The sequence below is a fragment of the Malurus melanocephalus genome, unplaced genomic scaffold (assembly GCF_030028575.1).
Source record: "Malurus melanocephalus ecotype Western Australia unplaced genomic scaffold, MMel_1.1 scaffold_14, whole genome shotgun sequence".
Classification (NCBI taxonomy): Eukaryota; Metazoa; Chordata; class Aves; order Passeriformes; family Maluridae; genus Malurus; species Malurus melanocephalus.
In genome coordinates, this window is record NW_026623246.1 from 5160441 (window position 1) to 5179632 (window position 19192).

Genomic DNA, 19192 nt, shown 5'->3' on the forward strand with positions numbered 1-19192 from the left:
CTGCTTTAATGTTGCTTTCACATATACACTGCTGTTTATATTTCATTCACACCGATCTTAATTGTTCTGTTGCAATCTGTGCATCAGCAAAGATCTATCACTGCAGAGGTTGGTGCAGAACAGTGGGTCCCCATTAACACAGTAGATTGGTCATTAGGCCCTTGTTTGGCTCCGAGATGCATCACTTAYAATCTGATCCTGCTCAGAGAGGTCTTGTGCTTGTGAAGGAGAAATGCTATCCCACAGATCTCAGCAACTCCTGCAACATAATGAGCAGATGTAGAAAACATGTTCTTAATTAGCTTTCTATAAAGGTATTAAATAGAATGTATCATTGTCTACCTTTGTTATTTAACTCTGCAGTGTTAGTTTAGCTGTGTCTCACCGGCTGCAAAGCCAGCAGAGAAACCCAGCTGAGAGGARGAGGGGCTGCCTCTTGTGCTGGCATCCTGTGCAGGTGTCAGGTTGTGCCCGCAATGACAGGTTGTCAGGAGTGTGTATTCCACTACAGCCTCAGCTCGTGGGAGAGAGAGTAATGCCTTCTCTCCCTTCCCTCGAGGCAACACGAGCCATTGAACAGCTATGTGGAAAACTGCTTCATGGGGTGGATCCAGGTAGGTATTAATCACCTTTTAGTTTTTTTTGCTGTTGTCAGGTGAGGTTTGTGCCAAACCTGCGAGCTGAGTTACGTGACTTTTATCACGAGACTGCTAGTGAAAAACAGAAGGGATGTACACAAAGGCAGGGGAGGCAGCACTGTGGCTGCRCTCTTCCAGAGCTGTGKAAGCTGGTRTGGGACAGCAYTTTCAGTGAAGAGCAATGGTCAGGKGAAAGAAAGAAAACACTAATAAACSCCCAAAATAATTAGCTTTATAGAAGTCCAGATAAATKWYATCTGTAGCCCTTCCCTTATCCATTGATACAGATATAATATCATAGGAGGTCATTAGGTTGGTCAGAGAGGATTTTCCCTTGAAGCTGTGAGTCACCTCCCTATCCTCCATTGCTTTGGAAACATGCACTTGGCTGATCTTTTAAGGRAAARCGAAGACAATCCCAAGATGAATRGGCTGTCTGGACTAGAGCCACCAGAAGTTGGGACTGAGCAGTAAACTGGGAGAAAGGTAATTCTGGCAGTGGGAGACTGACCACCTACTTAAAACGGACCATGGACTCACATGGAAGGAAGMACTGCATCTACAGACTGATTAGAATGAGAAGCGAGCAAATAGGGGGTTGAAWTCTAAKTAATAGAAGAATKATGTWATTTGTAACCAGTGAAYGCTGATGCCTTTGTTAAAATGTACAGCGTTAAGTTTTAAAGAGCGGTGAGTCAGCCTTTCGTGGCTTACCACCTATGTCCGTCCCTACTTCGTGCTAACTAGAATAAAATTGGAAATTCCTCGGCTCGGCATGTGAATTGGCGCTGCCCGCCGGTTAACGAGCCCCCGGTCGAGACAACACCCAAGGGCGACGACCCTGAGCAGGGCAGTCCCTGTGGCAGCTGCACGGCCCCCGGGGGGAGCGGGCGCCCGCGGAGCCCTGCACGCCGCTCTGCCCGGGCACCCGCGGGGTCCTGCACGCCGCTCTGCCCGGGCACCCGCGGGGTCCTGCACGCCGCTCTGCCCGGGCACCCGCGGGGTCCTGCACGCCGCTCTGCCCGGGCACCCGCGGGGTCCTGCACGCCGCTCTGCCCGGGCACCCGCGGGGTCCTGCACGCCGCTCTGCCCGGGCACCCGCGGGGTCCTGCACGCCGCTCTGCCCGGGCACCCGCGGGGTCCTGCACGCTGCTCTGCCCGGGCACCCCCGGTCCCGCTGCGCCCGCTCCRCTCTGTGGCTCGGCCGCGAGGYGGCGGCTGCGCGGGGCAGCGGCGGCCCGGAAGCTCTTTGGGCTGCCGCCGCTTCCGGGGCGGCTCSGCCCGGTCAGCGCGGCCGCGGGGCGGACATTTCCCCGAGCCGAGCGGCGGGGCCTCCTCAGCCGCCGGCGGCCACAGCGGGCGGGCTCCTGCGGCTGGGCTGGGACCGGGAGAAGCGCCTGCGGCYGCCGCCGGCCCCGCCGGGAGGATGTTTTCCTTCTCCACCGTGCAGCCCCAGGTGAGCGGCTGGCGGGGCGCTCCGGCCCGGTGTGGTGCGCGGTTCGCCGCTCTCCAGGCCCGCTCTCCGGCGGGGCTCGCTCCCTGTCCGGRCGGAGGGCGCTCGCAAGGCCCGGGGGCTGCGGGCCGAGGCGGGAGGAGCCGMGATCCCGCCTGCCACGTTCCCGGCCGGGACTTTGGGCGTGAGCGGGGCGGCAGCGGGGAGAGGAGCGGGTGCGGGCTGCGGCGGCCTGGGGTCCGCAGCGGGGAAAGAAGTACATAAAAGGAGGAGAGAGAACGTTACAGTAAAGGCTTGTAAAGAGTAAAAGCATTCTGAAACGACGAAATAACCTTAGATGRCGCTTTTTAGTAGATGTTTTTGTCKCAGAAGCAAGGGGTGGTTATGTGTGATACTACAGTTAAAGTGTGCTGTTGATCTTAACGGGTTGTGAAAGCCAAAAGGAARTGACTTGGAAGCGTTAGTGGAGGGAAGTGCGTTGGTAATTTGTTACGTAAAACAGTCCGAATGCARTCGGGAAGGCATCAGTAATTAGCGAGTCTGAGGGAACTAGTGAGTTTTATGGACTTTGATCTGAACCAGTAGTTTTGGTTTTATTTTTATGTTTTGTATTGGTGTGTGATAGTCTTATTCCACAGTGGGATTTTATTGTTCTTTCCAGATGTGGAGAATGTGTTTATAACTTTCATTAGARTAGTGAAATGGGAGAATTTGTATGTTTCTAGGAATGTGTCATTTCACCGGCGTGGGAAAAGCGGAAGGAAAGTTTGGTTAGTGGTTGGGATGTTGGGTTTGACCTCTAGAGGCTGTATGGTTTTACTATAAGCTCTAATTATAACTTTGGACAATTAATTATGAGGCAGTTTTCGTGTCTCACAGCATTGTCTCTTTTGATCCTCTGTCTAGTAACACACAGATTGCAAATTCATAAACATACCCAATTAAGCTTCAATCAGGTATTGCAGTCGRGGTGATTCCAGCAGCAAGATTTGTGTCCCAGCTCCTTCCTAATGATGTGCACTGAGACTGAGGAGTTTTGTAACTGCTGGACTTATCTGTAGCATATATTCACAAGAGATGTAATCATGTGTTAAGAGGAGGAGTCCTGGTACACRGTGCACCTGTACTTCTATACTGATTCATGAGGTGGAGTTGGCTGAAAGCTGCTGAACTGCAGATTTGACTTGTGTGCTTTGCATAGTTTCATTTTGACCCTAAAGTTACTGGTGGGATCCCAAGAAAGAAAACATAAAGGCAACATTTGGGAATAGCGTACAATAATGCAGGCAAAAGTATAGATAGTTCAAGTTAAATAGTATTACATTAGAGATGAAAWTATGAGCTTCTAATCTGTCATACATGATTCAACTTCTATTTTTTTTCTCTGTAAATAGATATATCAGCTAACACTGGTGTTGAAAATAAGTTCTTGTAGTTTGTAATTAAGTCCTCAGTTGAAAGGCGGTGTACAAGACATGCCATTGTAAGTCAGAGTTTGGAATAGAAGTATATATAAATAGTTTAAACAAGCTGAAGTCATAATCTGATTTTTTTTCCAGGCTACTGTACCTCTGAGTCACCTTATCAATGCCTTTCATTCACCAAAAAGCTCCAAAACTTGTGCCAGCAAAGCATCCGTACAGCCTGTCCAGAGGGACACCTCCCCAGAGCATGATCCCCAGAAGAGTGAGGTACTAAAAACCTTTTGTAAAAGTGGTGGTTTGGGTTTAACTAAATTAAATCTGAATGATATCAGTTTAAATTAATGTAATATTCGACTGGTCTACAAAATAATGTAGTGTGATGAAAGAATCCTAAACCAGGATGTTAACATGTAGAATGTAACTTTTTGGYGAACTGCAGTCAGTTTGTGCTTTGCCAGTAAGGATTCTACAAAAATACAGTCTTTCATTAAAAAGAAGAGCTGGTACTTGTCTCAGTAGTGCTTTGGAAATGAAGAAGGGACTTTTTTTCATTTTTTGTTTTCATTTCCAACTTATTGTTTCTTTCTGTAAAGTAGCAATAAGTTTTTTGTTAGTAAAGCCTRCATTATCTTTTTATTCTGAGTTCTAGCAAAGTTTGTTTCATTATTGTTTGTGAGAAAATAGACTATAGCTTAAGATGTGTTGAAGGTTTTTGAGAGATTAAATGGCATATTTTCATGTTTGCTTTTATTTTTCTATTAAAATACCTTTATCATTGTGTATTTCTTGTTGACATTGAAAATTAAAACATGGGTAGTGCGAAGTAGTRTCAGATATTGCCACTTCTCTTTCAACTCATTTCTTACAAGTTTTATAACTAAGCACATTGTTAGGAAGAAAATCATGGAATCTTTCAGTAAGTGCAGAACTTTGGAAATCAGCATGGGCTGTGCTACTCATCGCTGTGTTGTGATTCCATTGCTGGGTTTTTGTGAGTTTTTTTGTTTGGTTGGCTTGGTTTGGTTTTTTAAGCTTGTATTTGGTTCTGGTGCTACTGGGAATTTTTTTTCCCTGAGGTAATCTCACATAAATTTTAAACATTTATTTCTGGTTTTCAGTCTCTACTTAAAAATTTGAGAGATCTGGGATTGTCTGATTTGAAAGCTAACCAGTTCAGAGAGTTGGTGAACAGGCTACTTCCTGGCTTCTGCACAGAAAGCAAAGTCTCCTCGCAGTGGCATACGTCATACGTCTCTGCTCAGTCCTTCTTTGAAAATAAGCATGGTATGTTTGAGTGAAGTGTTTATGAGAGTTAAATTATAAAGATGAATAGAATTATTCTTTAGTGTAATCTCTTATKCTGTAGGTAATTTATAGTTAAACAATCAATAAAAAGAGTATTGATGTATTTTTTGTTGTATATAGATTGTCTCTAGAGTGGTGCTTTTGAAACTTGGGCAATTTAGAAAATTCAACAAATGGTTTCTTTGGATTTCAAATTGGTTGCTGTTAAACTTTTCTGAACTCAGATGTAGTACAAGTGTATTTCTCTTAATGATGAGTCTTACCTGTGAATTTTTCCACMAATTTACTTTTACCAATACATTTGATTTTGCTACTTACGTCACAAACATCTCCAGTTTACATTGTTATTAATTTTTTKCTTGAAGCAATGTTATGCAAATCTATTAATTAGAAAGGAGTTCCAGGTGTCAAACTGTTAACAGTCCGTGTAGAGTATTTCATTGCTGAAATAAACCAAGAGTGGTTCTTGGGAGGTAAAGATATTTTGTTGGAATTAGTTTAAAATGCAGGAAGTAAGGCCATTGTAGATACCTAATAATGTATTAGAAAAATAAGTATATAGCTGACATTTGAGATACTGCTTATATAGTATTGCAGTAAAAAGAGTGTTAAGAATAATGTTACAGGGTTGCTATTTGAGAAAAGTATTAAATTGCATTGTGTTGTGAGATGAAAAAAATAGCTCAGTGACAATTGCCTGAAAATGAAAAAAATAGTTGGAAATGCTTCAAAGCTTTGATAGATGTTCTGGTAATTTGTTTAACTAATGATGCCTGGAGGACTATAATAAAATAGAATTAATATTTAAGATACTAAAAAACTAAACTGTGCAMGAAATAATGTTGAGTTGCCATTTAAGATAGGGTGTATTTACACTTTGATGTATCTTTTTGCAGGTTTTGTGGAYGTTTTCAGTGTTTTACGCTCATCTTGTTTATACAGACAGCATCCTAATCCCCTCCAAAATTTCTGTTCAGATGTTCGGTCTTGGCCAGGTATAAAACAATAAATGCTGCTGGTTTTAATCTCTGTAGTATTTTTCTATTCTGGAAAAGTATTTTTACATTTGTTATTGAGGCATCACTTAGGAAATACCAGTAAGCTTCCAGGAGAAACTTACGTTGTTATTAACACTTTAAATTGTGAAGTTATTTTTGCATTTGTGTGTAGTATGTTTCCAGAATTTAGTAATCAACATGTTGCTCCAAGATGTCAGTATTTGTGGGTCATATTCTCGAAGGATGATGGATGAACTATTTTTGAATCAGTGAATATGTTGAATCCAGTATTCATCCAGTTGAATTTTCTGAGGGGTTTGGTGACTGGAGCATTAATGAAAACATAATCAGGAGTTCAGAAAGTTCAGGTATTGTCCTCAATACATCATCAATTCTTATGATGCTACATCTGGATAKATCTGGGTATATCTAGGTATATCTGTGGTGAAAAGAGAAGCTGACAACATGGAGATARCACAGTAATGGGCCACAAGGAAGGGTGCAGATTTCCAAACATTTAATACAAGGGTGAAGCTGAAGGGTTTGAGGTTTTAGTTAGTGGAATAGAAGGAAAGGAATGATCCAGCTGTTGTTGGAACTTTATCAGTTACCCTTCTCACATACAATTCAAAGAAGAGGCAGCAATCACAAGTAAAAGCAAAAAAAAATTGAAAATTTTCAATTTGTTTGAAAATTTTCACAATGAGAATGGCTGAGCTCTGAAACAGATTGTCTGGAGAAGTTTGATTATCTTAATCCTTGGAGGTTTTCAAAAYTGAGCTGGACAAGGTCTAGAACTACCTGTTCAAATGTTAGACCTTTTTTGAGCAGGGCTCAAAGGTCAGCTGCAGAAGTTCTTTTTATCTGGTGCTGTTCTAGAAAAACAAAAAGCTTAGTGGAAACAATATAATTGACTGGCATTCATGTTTATTTTAAAACCTAGTAATGAAAGAAGATAAATATTGTTGGCTTTTGATAAAATGTCCATCACAAGCTTTCTGATGTGGCAGGAAATGACTTAGAGTGCTATAAGCTCACTGTGATTAAATGGTCTCATTTCTTTTTTCAGTTTGGAAGTTAGCAGTGCACTGAAGCCATTCCAGATCTCCTCAGGGCCCCTTATCAGCAGAGCTTTTAGACAAAGCTTTATTCCCATCCTTCTATATTTGCTTYTGAATGTTTCATGTTTGTCACGCTGTCTAGATTTAATTGGCTGAATGGTTCCTGTTCCCCAAGTTGGTCAATTAGCTGTAATTTACATCATGAACTCCTGATTATTTTAGCATAAAATTTTATGTGAAACAGCAGTTTGCTTGCAGATTACAAATAGAGTTTGTGATCACATAACTATCCATTTACAGTACAGTGGATATGTTGGAAAGAYTATATTCCATAATCTTTCATATAATAGTTCCTTAAAATTCTTAAGATTTTTTTGTAGTGGTAGTAATGAATAGTTTTTAACTTTAGTTTATTCTTACTCCTTAAAGTTTACATACAGTCACGGAACTTTAAGACTTTGAGATCGAGAGCAAGACGTCTGCAGTCCACATCTGATCAATTCACAGAAACAAAAACTTCACTTTCTTCACTTTTGAAGGTAAATATGAGTAACATTATGAAGTTGTTTCAGGCTTACTCAGACCATCTCTTTCTCTTGAATGAACCTTAAAAATTTACCAGGGGTGTTTTCTTTCACTACCATGAAAAAATTTAAAACCTGAGCGCATGTCAATGTATTGTTTTTTCTTATTATTACACATATTTGCTTCGTATATCACCAATAATAAGATGATTTTAATTTTTAGGAGAGAAGTTTTAGCATATAATGATGGAAACTCTAGAAATTAATTTCTCTAGAAATTAAATTCCTTATGTTTTTTGTGGCTTTGAAACTAAAAATAGCTTCTAGACAAATGAATTATTTCTTTAAACAGAAATACAGCTAGTTTAACATAYAAGAATGTGTGTTTTCAAGTCAGCTGAAAACTGTCCAAGTTTGGGGTAGCAACGCACTAATGAAACCGAGTTAACCTAGGTACYTTTTGCTTCTAATTGGTTGTACAGAAGTCAGGCTAATTAAGGCTTTTGATTTTATTGTGTGTGTAAATTATCTTTAAACTCTTCCCTTTTTCTAGGCATATATGGTTTATTTCATCTGTGGATGAAAATAAGCCAGAGCTAGCTCCATGCGGTGCTGCTCTTAAATTTGATAGGGCATATGAGAKGTATTTGCTTAAGCTCCATCAAAACTACACTTGGAAAGATATTTTGCAATTGGAAATAAAGCAAAAAACTTAAGCTAATAAGTCCCATTGAATCCAGTGAACAAAGCTGGCTATGTACAGATTTGTCTTAGGCTGCGTTTTCAGTTTGGAACTGGGTTCTGGAAGGGCTCCGAAACTGATCTGCTCAGCAAAAGGGGGAGTGCCCCTGCTCAAACCGATGGGATTCCACACTCGAGCTACTGCCCTGTACCATCTAACTAACCCTACAGCACATGAATCACATGCTTTTGTAATTTTTTCCCTAGCATTCTTGCCAGGTGGTCAGYTAACTTAAGTGTGTCAAAACTTGATGAGTGCTAACATTGCTTTGGAAAATATTGCAGGGTTTTATCTTGAGAAAACGACGAATTGATGTTGAAAACTTAGATACACTAATGAAAACAAAAAACATCCCAGAGGCACACCAGGATGCTTTTAAAACCGGTTTTGCAGAAGGCTTTTTGAAAGCACAGGTATTCCTGCAAAAAACACTTGGTAAGTTGTTTTAATTTACATATCTTCTCTTTGCAATCAGAAAGGAGTTTATTTTAGCCCATGTTAAATATGTTTTTATTTTCTTTTACAGATTCCTTAAGAAGATCACGTTTGCTTTCTTTCTTTCTCTTCGTTCTTTGTTTTTATCTTGCTATATATTCATCATTTTTACCTGGGAAAGGTTCCTTTTCTGATGCTGGTTAGTTAACTTTTTTTCCTACACTGTTTCACTTGTGTTGTTTTTTTCCAGCAGATTTAGCATAATTTAAGTATGTTTTGTATTGTGATTGTTTTTCATTAGTACACTGAAAGTTATCCTGTGAGTTATTTACTGTTCTGGCTACAGCCTTTCAGATGACACTGTGACACAATGTTTATGAATATAAAAAGGTTCTGTGTCAGTCTAACTATTTTATATCTTTTGGCTGAAGCAGTTACACAGAGCTAGAGAAGACTACAGACTGCTCACCAGTTATGTATTTGTCTTTCAATTAGATGATGCATTATCTAGATCAAGTAGACCTGGCAAGATGTTTGATCAAGTAGATCTGTAGGCAAGATGGCGTGATTTTTCAGTTTGTAATCACAGCCTAACTTATAGCAACTAGCAACTTGCATTGCCAAATTGCCACCTTGAGAAATCTRTTTGAAACGGTGTAATGATCAAAAGGCTGAGTTCATGTAACTGGAGATACTTGACTTGATGCTAAGTTATCACCTGGGTCTCTAGAAAGTTAGGATATATTCAGAAACATTGAGGGAGAAGTTCTGGCTTTGTGTACTTGCTTCTGGATGAAGAGTTTTCTGTACTACACAYGATTAAAAAGTGTATCACTGAATTAACTGCAAACATTGTAAAGATTTAAAAAAAAAAAATTGACCTTATTCCTGCTGGACACTTGTAAATGAACACATGAAACTTACCCTTTCAAAAGGGCAGTTATAAGGTCAGTGTCTTAATGGCATGTGTTCAGGTGCAGCGCTCAGTCCTGGAATGAAATGACATTGTGTRTAAATTTGTTGTTCGTCGTCTGCTGTTTGCTCTTAGTACGCTTTCGAACATCAAGTATCTTTGATGCAGCAGTTGATCCAATCCAGTTGAAAAATGTCACCTTCGAACATGTTAAAGGGGTAAGATCAAAAYTGAAATGTGTGCAAGTTCTTGTTTTAGCTAATCATTATGAGTCTGATGTTTAACTAATCATTATGAATGTCTTACTCTGTTCAAGAAATTTCTTTGTATGAACTGAAGCTTTATATGCATTGGCCACTCCAAGATGAAGGAAGGTTTTAACCACTCTKGTTCTATTTCGGTTTTGTGGCATTTATAATAAGGTGCACTCTCCACTTGTTGAATAACATTTTGAAAGGCTAGAATAGCAAATGGCAGGCTGTAAATATCAATGTTAATCTACCTTGTACCGAAGTTGATTGGTACAAGAAGATGATAATGTCATTTGATTGTTTCGCTCTTAGTAGCATCTATTTCAGRAATTGTTACCAGGACAGGAGATACGGAGATTCCCAGAAAGAAGTGGGCATGTCACTGCTGATGGGATACCTCTATTTTTTCTGTTCCATTGTTCTTTGACTGTTAGTGGCAAAATGAGGACCTCCYCCCTTTCCTTTCCCTTGGACAAATAGATAGAATTAATCTCTTTAATTAATTAGACTAACATCTTGATGTAGAATTTTAGGTTTTTGTATTTATTTCTTTGGTCAGATCTGGTCCTGAACTGTTTGGTTGTTCCTTCACTGTTACCAAGTTTAATGCTTACTGAGTCCTGCAAACAGTTTTAGGATAGGTTGAATTAAATATCAGTATCCACACAAATTCTGTGGTACACTTTAATAATTTTCTATTTGTATTCTTGATCAATACACAATTAGGGACTTAGTCTCTAACGCAAAACTTAGCTACATGCAGCATTTTATAAATGTTTAGTTTTATTTGTGGCATGTTTTCAATGTTTAGGTTGAAGAAGCTAAACAGGAATTGCAGGAAGTTGTGGAATTTCTGAAAAACCCACACAAATTTACTGTATTAGGAGGTAAACTTCCAAAAGGTAAGAATCATTGCTCAGCAGAGGTGAAAAACCTATGTAGCCATGGCTGTGAGGCATGTTCTTTACTAAGTGACTACTTTACAAGCCTAGTTTCTTACTGTTTCTTTGTGTATGATGCGAATGAAAATTTTGGGGTTAGAAAATTTACTGTGCCTTCTTTATTTAAGACTAATAAACAGTAGTACTTGGTCCTGTAAAGCAGGGGGCTTTATTAACTGGACACTAAAGGGCTTTATTTCATCCTTGTGGCTTTTAGCACCTTTAGTGCTTGATAACTGCTTTAGGTAGTTCAGAAACAAATGTTTTCATGTCTAACGATGATTAAGATCATAGTGGAAGTCCACGTGAATCTGAGATGTGTAGACCTAATAAATCTCTTCCCTGTTAGTGCTCTAGACTGTTTAAAGGAATTACTTGGAAGGATTTAATTTAAAAAAAAAAAAGGCTCCACAGAAACAACCTGGAAAATGTCAGTTTGAAGGAAAYGCTGTTAGGGATTCAGCTGCTAAACTCAACAGTAAATTTGCAGTATACTTCAGGCTTCTGTTTGGATTCTCTTAGAAGTCTTTGTTGCTGTTTAAATATGGATCAGATTGTATGTAGTTTTGTTACAGGAAGCTCCATCAGGCTGGCAGTAATGCACAGTACCTGAAATAGGATCTTAACAGCTTTTTGGAGCCAGGTGTACATTATTTCTTCTAATACACGGAAGAAACTACTCCTGTAATAAGACTGTGTGGATTTGGTGGTTTTGTTGTTCAGAGATTTTGATTATCTTTTAGGTATTCTGCTGGTTGGACCACCTGGTACTGGCAAGACACTTCTTGCACGGGCTGTGGCTGGTGAAGCTGATGTCCCATTTTATTACGCATCTGGATCAGAGTTTGATGAGATGTTTGTTGGCGTGGGAGCCAGTCGCATCCGAAGCCTGTTCAGTAAGTTAAACATTTGCTTGAAATCTTTCACGTGCGTGGTTTGATTAGTTACAGTTCTGGTTACTGGAAAGTAGTAGTGTGTAAGGCTAATAAATAAAGCTTGAATTATGTTGGCAAATGTCACAATTCTGTGAGCATCAGTTAACTGTAGAATCTTCCTAACCATCACACAAAATTATAGCAAAACTTAGTAATGATSTTACAAGAGACCCAGAGAGAAGTAGCAATTTAATTGTAATGCTCTATWAACAAAATTGAATATTTGAAGTCGTAACTTAATTAGTCATACAAAATCGTTGTAGATTCAAATTGTGAATTATAAGAAAAAAATTGTGTTAACCTTCTTATTTACTGCCCTCATTTTTAGATTTTTTTTAGTCTGATTAGAGCTTTATGGCATAACARTAAGCTGAGATTTTCTTTCTCACACCCATCAACGAGCTCAAAATAAAGAGCATTATAACAAAACTTTRAAAATGAATATTTAGATTTATAACTGGCACAGAAGAGACTTCTTATTTTAAGTAAAATATTACTGGGGAAGAGAAATCCAGCTTCTCTCTTAGATGGAAGATTGATAGTGTCAAATATATACAATGCACCAAGTGGTTTGCATTTGTAGAAGAAATGCGACTTGCTTCACTTGGATGGGATGCAAAATGTCATACATGTTAAAAATGCACTGCCTTCTGTTGGCTACAAAAGTGTGGATGCCTGACTTAYACATTACTATTATTAATGTTRCAGRTAGGTCTGRCTGRGTGAAATGAGCTGCATCCTGGTGTGCATGTACCAATTGATGATCCTCATGTTTATTACTGCATTTTTGTGTTTTTAATACTTGTAAACTTGGGTGTGAGCCCTTCACTGTAAAATAACAAGCAAGGTCTGTTAAAATAAGTTSRTGTTGAGACCCATCAYRTTTCATATTATTTAAYAGGCWAATATTTTCTACCCAAGCCTAAAAYATAAATTCTTGTAGGAAGTTCATACAGAATACAAATATTTCTTGGTTTCCTTTACTAGTGATTTCTTGTAGCATGATAAGCTGAAGAGGAGATACATTTTTTTAAATTGAGAGATACAGAGAATTAAGATTCTGTTTCCTTTTTTTTTTTTAGGCTAAAAGCGGGACGTTTTGGTGATGTGTAATAGAACATTTTATAATCCAAGAATAACAGAAATGGTAGAATCCTAAACTRCATGATACAGTGTCTGTTCCTTTGTGAGGTTTAAGGCTCCTTCTGCTATTTTTCTTTTGTCAGGGGAAGCAAAAGCAAATGCACCCTGTGTTATATTCATTGATGAACTGGACTCTGTTGGTGGGAAGAGAATTGAATCTCCAATGCACCCCTATTCAAGACAGACCATTAATCAACTCCTTGCTGAAATGGATGGGTAAATATATGGATTCTGAGAGCACAGAAGGTGCTTGACTGACTGKTATTTTGGATATGTAGGTTTCTTCTTGGTAGCTTTGAAGTTTCATGTAATTTTTTGTAATGTTTTTAAGGATATATATTTAATATGCTTTTATGGCTATTTTCTAATGCTGCCAACWGTAGCCTTAATGACCTTGTAAAGAATAAGAAGTTTCTGAGTTGTAGTTGCACAATAGCTGCAGTTACTTTAATAATTTCTCAAGTTTTTTTGCCTGGTTATATATCTAAAGGAAGAAGTTCAACACTGAGATCAGAGCATGTTTTTAACCAGTTGCTGGGTTGAACATGGTCATTCTTGGATCATGTTTTACTGTGAAAGCATGTTTTTGACTGGACAGTGAAGTTAATAACAATAGTTATTGACAAAATTTTAAATCCTGTGTCCAAAAAAACCCATGAATTCTCATCTTGTTTTTCACACAGCTTTAAACCAAATGAAGGTGTTGTTATTATTGGCGCTACAAACTTCCCTGAAGCATTAGACAAGTGAGTGTAATAAATTGATTGTTTTACAGACCGTGTAGTAAAGTACTTCTGCAACAAAACCCAAGTTTCTTATGATAATTTTCAAGTATTAKGRTGTTATAGCTGAAGCTTTCCCTCTTAAAAAGGATGCCTATTGACCAGTTTTTGGCATTTAATAAGWTGCAGAGTTAAATAAGGAGAAATAAATGCTTCTAAGCATTTAAAATTTCTGGAAGTTTTTCTGCTAGAYTGCTAAGCTGCATTCCTTGTTCACAATGCAAAATTTTCCAATGCAAAAAAACCTTTTAAAATGGGTTGACAATAGATATCTTTCATCTGTCTTTTTACAAGTAGATAAAAAAAACATACACTTTGTATCTGTGCATGAGACATAATCTATGTAGATATCTTTAGAAATAGCAATGCATTTTTGTTCCTTGATACACATTAGTAATTTACTGCAGCATTTTTGAGTCAGTGTACTAAATTGCCATTTCCTTTAGTGCTCTAATACGTCCTGGTCGCTTTGATATGCAAGTTACTGTYCCCAAGCCTGATGTAAGAGGTCGTACAGAAATTCTGAAGTGGTACCTTAATAAAATCAAGTATGACCCATGTAAGTAAATATTTTACTGTAACATCTTTTTATGTAGTAGTTTTTATACTGGATCAGYCCCCTCATATTAGTCCTTGATTCCACCTGCAGTTGTGGCTTTATCTTTTGTTAATAAAGAACACAAAAATTCTCTAGGTGTGTTCCTCTCTAGTCCCTAAGAGTTCAATTTAAATTTCTTCTAAAACTGTTGGTGTTTTTTTTGTTTCATGCGTAATTTTTTAATAGAATATGATTGTTGCTTACAATTTCAGGAGCAACATGGACTCTAATAAACAAAATTGTTTTGTTTTTTTTTTTTTTTTCCCTCCCCCTACAGCTGTTGATCCGGAAATAATTGCACGAGGCACAGTAGGATTTTCTGGAGCAGAGCTTGAAAATCTTGTAAATCAAGCTGCCTTAAAGGCAGCTGTTGATGGAAAAGATATGGTGACCATGAAAGAACTAGAATTCTCCAAGGACAAAATTCTAATGGGTAGGATTTTATACMAAAGATGTATACCTGTATGTTACAATACTCAGAGATTTCCTGTGTGATGAAGACTTGTACAGGGAAGTAGTTTTTATGCTATTTTTTGGATTGTTGGACTGTGGCTTTTTGGGTTTTTTTTTTGTTTTGTGGAGTTTTTTTAATCATGGGATTTGATTTTTTAAAATTTTGTTTGTTTGGTGGTTTTTTTAACAAGTAAAGTTTCCTATCAGTTATTTCTGAATAGAACCTTTTGAGACTAGAGAGTAGTATGTAAATTCCAGTGTGGAATACATTCTTTAAAATTTGATACTGTTTTTAAAGTTAGAAATGYTACATGTTAAACTTCAGCATGTGGGGAGACATAGGCATGATTTCTTATCCTTCCCTTACCTATAACCAGAAACCTGAAACTTCTGTTTGACTTTGCATGTGGTAGCACAAAGCTTAAACATAACCACTATGAATCTGGTCTGTTTGTGTTTGAGAGAAGAAACAGAATTTTCTCAGATACTTAGGCTGCGTTTTAAGATCTATTACTTTAAAAGCTGCTTGTCTGTAGAATATTTTTGGGTCCATTTTTAGACATTGAAATCTGACTTGTAAACATTTTGCACGTTGAGAGYGTAACTTCCCTTTGATTGCATGCTCTTGCTTGGCTGCTCTGTGATCTGAGTGTATGTAACGTGTGGATTGTGGTGGTCAGCTGTACAAAAAGGTTAATTTAATGTTCTTCTGTTTAAGGACCTGAACGTAGAAGTGTAGAAATTGATGAGAAGAACAAAACCATCACAGCTTACCATGAGTCTGGACATGCAATCATTGCCTATTACACCAAGGATGCAATGCCGATCAACAAGGCCACAATCATGACACGAGGAACAACACTGGGACATGTGAGTATTTCTTTGTCCAGTTTTATTAGTTTTTSTTAATTTATTAGTATTTCTTAACTTAGTTTATTTGTATTGCTTTATTTGGTTTTGTTTTTATGTTGGTTTGGTGGTATAGAGGAATTAGCAATGATGTTATTTGCTGTGATTTTAATGCATATTGTAGTCTGTTGAAATACTCAGGAGCAATCTCTTGGAAAACCTACAGTCATCAACCTACAGTGTAATAGAAAGCTTTCTTTCTTCATTTTGTAATAAATTAGCATGTACTAGTGTAACAGGTCACGTGTACAAGAAAGAAATGTAAATGAGTTTGGTTCTGCTGCAGTTAAAATAGCACCTTACACCAAAAGTTTGAACATCTAAAGGACTGTTAAGTAAAAGCTCAGCTGTACTTTTAACAAAAACATCCTTTATCTGGTTGTTCTTTTTCCTGTATGGCTTTTTTAAACCTCATCAATTACCTGTTTTGTTTTTAGTATAGATATCCATAAGWTTTTCTATTTTGCTTTTAGCTGCCAAGCATTTGAACAGAAAAATATTTCAATTATGTCTCTTCCTGTTGAACTTTATTCAAGTTTATCTGTTCAGTTCATGAAAATCATCTGTCTAAATCTTCTGGGCAAGTTGATTTGTGTGCAATCCAAGCGTGAGGAATAAGGAGAAATTGACAGAACAGATTGTTCTGTTTCTTCTGATGGTAGGTGTAAGTTGCTCACTGTGATGGGGTGCTCAGGGTCTGAGGAGGCTGTTTCAGTCACTGAGCACTTCCAAGCAGACCTGATGAGTGCATATACTAGGGGCAGGCCAGGACATTCAGTGTTAGATAAAATCTTCATCTGCTTTGGATATAAACAAGACTGTTTTTAAGATGACTTAAGTATTTCACAGTTTTTGTTACCTGACCACAGTTCTGTACCTTACAGGTATCTTTGCTCCCAGAAAATGACAGATGGAGTGAAACTAGATCCCAGTTGCTTGCACAGATGGATGTCTGTATGGGAGGACGAGTAGCAGAAGAGCTCATATTTGGAAGTGATCACATCACAACAGGTCAGGCGATTGGTAGTTAAAAGAGTTTTTGATAAGGCTGTGGACTGGCATGTTTAATATGCTTTCAGTAATGTAACTTAGATCTGTTTTCTCTCAGGTGCTTCCAGTGATTTTGACAATGCTACTAAAATTGCAAGACTGATGGTGACTCGATTTGGAATGAGTGAGAAGGTAGTGTCATCAGTCCTTTAATATTTATTGGAGTAAAACYAAGTTATGTTCTGTAGCTAAAAGCCTATTTGTCTGTCAGTGATCTGAGACTAGGGTAAGTAGTTTCCACAAAAAAAATAAGCCTTTTGACCTGAACTGCTATAGAGACCTCAACTAGAAAATCTGTGTATTTGACAGTTTAAAAATTACCCTGCAGTATTTTCACCTTAAAATTGCCTTGAAAGKTACAAATATCTTCAGAAAACAGTTATAATAAAGCCAGACATTTTGGAACTGAGGTTAATTTTGAGTCTGGGAGGGCAAAGGGGGGTAACAACAGTGAGTTTTCTAGACTTTCCTTGGAAGCTTCTTTAGCTTTATGTTTATTGTGCATCAGGTGTAAGTAGTCTAGGCTTTCTGTTCTGKTTTTTAAGAAAGCGCTTAATCAGGATCTGTACTGTGACCCTTTGAAACAGAATTCTGCAGTTACTACATAGTTGATGARTAGGCTTCTTGTTTTGTTTCTGCTGAAGGCACTTCAGCAGGCATTTGACTCATGATTTTATTTGTTGGCATGCTGAAACTCGTACAGTATTTTATGTGTATGACTGGAACAGTGGCAAGATAAAGATATTTTTGTTGTTGCTGTTTAGCTTGGTGTTATGACCTACACTGATACGGGTAAAGTCAGTCCTGAAACCCAGTCTGCAATTGAACAGGAAGTGAGGACACTTCTACGGGTAAGAGCCTTTCCCCCTCCACTCATACTTCTGTTTTGAGATGAGTTGAACAACTGTTTGCTTGATTATTAATTTCAGTAATGTATACTGGTGAAAATACACAGGTGGATGAAAGTATTCCCAAGTGTTTAATGTAGCTCTAACTTTGAATCTCTGCATATCAAAACTCTTTGGTGATTGTCATGCAGTGAATCAAACTGGTGGCGTTGGGCCCTTTTAATAGACTCTTTAACACTTCTCTTACATTTGGTCACAATTCATATTTTGCCCATTAAATTCACAGGAAAAGTATGGCTACAAATAGATTTGGAGCAGATGTGTTACTTTCACATTTCAGGAAAAATAATTTTGTATAAAATCACATGAGTGGCTGTATCAGATCAGTGTTGCCTTCAGTATCCTGTTCCTCATAGGATAAGTGTCAGTTGCATAGAGAAATTTGTAATGTTTGATAATTACTGAACTTCCCATCAGTGTTCTGGTAATCTTAATTAGTTTGGTACAGGCAGGAGAATTAACATTTAAGTGATTAACATTTAAGTGATTAACACTTCTGCTGTTAGTTGTTTTTGAACTGCTGGCCTTGTGTGAACTACCAAGTTCACTAAAAGTTGAAGCTGGTAATATGGCAGTGTGCATCTACTTGCAGCAACTGGTGACTTTCAGTARCTGGTAGCTTTCAGCTTTCTAAAACTACATAATCATTGGAGGTTTATAATAATGTAAAAATGGTAGTCTCTGAGCAGTAATCTGTGAATGCTGTAGCTTGGTTCATAATAAAAAAAAAAAAGTTATAAAAATCAGGAAATTTTCAAGTCTAGTTGGTCTTTTCTAAGTTGTATGTAACAATACTGAGGTTTGTSTCAAGATTTTATTTTTAGCCCTACTTACGCAAAATGCAAAGGTGACATAAAGTGTTTGGTTGTTTTTCATTAATTGTGCCAGCTATATTTTAACTCKTTGTGAGTCAGCTGTGCTAGCTTTGAAATATAAGACACAACTTTAAATGTTTGTTTCAAAATGTATTTACCTGGAAACAATTTTTAAAGGGGAATCTTGCTGTTGTTTTTGTTGTAAAGTCTTAAAATGTCATTCTACCTCTTCTTAATGTTAGGACTCATAYGAGCGAGCAAAGAACATCCTGAAGACTCATGCAAAAGAACACAAGAATTTAGCAGAAGCTTTATTGAAATATGAGACTTTGGATGCCAAAGAAATCCAAGTTGTTCTAGAGGGGAAAAAACTAGAAGTAAGATGATAACTTCTGGTATATGTCCCTGATACTTTGAAGAATGTACATCTAGCAATGCAGTAGTCTTACGCAGCATAGCCTTTTTTTCTCCTCCTGATGTGTGTATGGCATAGTGTCACTTTATTATTAGTCTGTCTCTTGTGAGCTTCTGTTACTCATCTATTTGTTGTATCTCATCAGAATAAGACACAAAATAAAGCAAGTTCCTCATCCTCTGCTCCCTATACTCTTCGCACAAGAAGTTATTCCGAAGGATAAATCTCAGGGTTGAATTCAGCATTTTGATTCAATCAAATGTGTTGAAGCTGAGAAGAAAAACATGCGGATACACTGGTGTGTGTTGGCACAGCTTCCTGGGCCATGCTGCTACATGTGCATTTGGAGTGATACCCCACAATATGTGCTCTGGAATGTGTTATGGAGAGTGACAGATTGAGATGTAAAGCAGTGGTATGTCGTTGCTCATGCTCTGTTTTAGGCTAGAGATGGCTATTAAAGACTTCTAACTTAGAAAATGTAGCAAAACATCTCTAA

General features: G+C 38.1%; 1 protein-coding gene across 1 annotated transcript; it reads left to right on the top strand.

Moving 5' to 3' along the window:
• The first annotated feature begins 1905 nt into the window (after positions 1–1905).
• On the top strand, positions 1906–18882 carry YME1L1 (YME1 like 1 ATPase). Its single transcript, XM_057384302.1, has 19 exons — positions 1906–2094; positions 3651–3782; positions 4634–4799; positions 5717–5815; positions 7309–7418; positions 8430–8580; positions 8672–8779; positions 9629–9711; positions 10556–10646; positions 11429–11581; positions 12847–12979; positions 13447–13509; positions 13992–14104; positions 14421–14576; positions 15315–15466; positions 16390–16516; positions 16614–16687; positions 17320–17406; positions 18521–18882. The coding sequence occupies exons 1-19, from the start codon at positions 2065–2067 to the stop codon at positions 18662–18664; spliced, it is 2172 nt and encodes a 723-aa protein (XP_057240285.1). The 5' UTR covers positions 1906–2064; the 3' UTR covers positions 18665–18882.
• Positions 18883–19192: the final 310 nt, after the last annotated feature.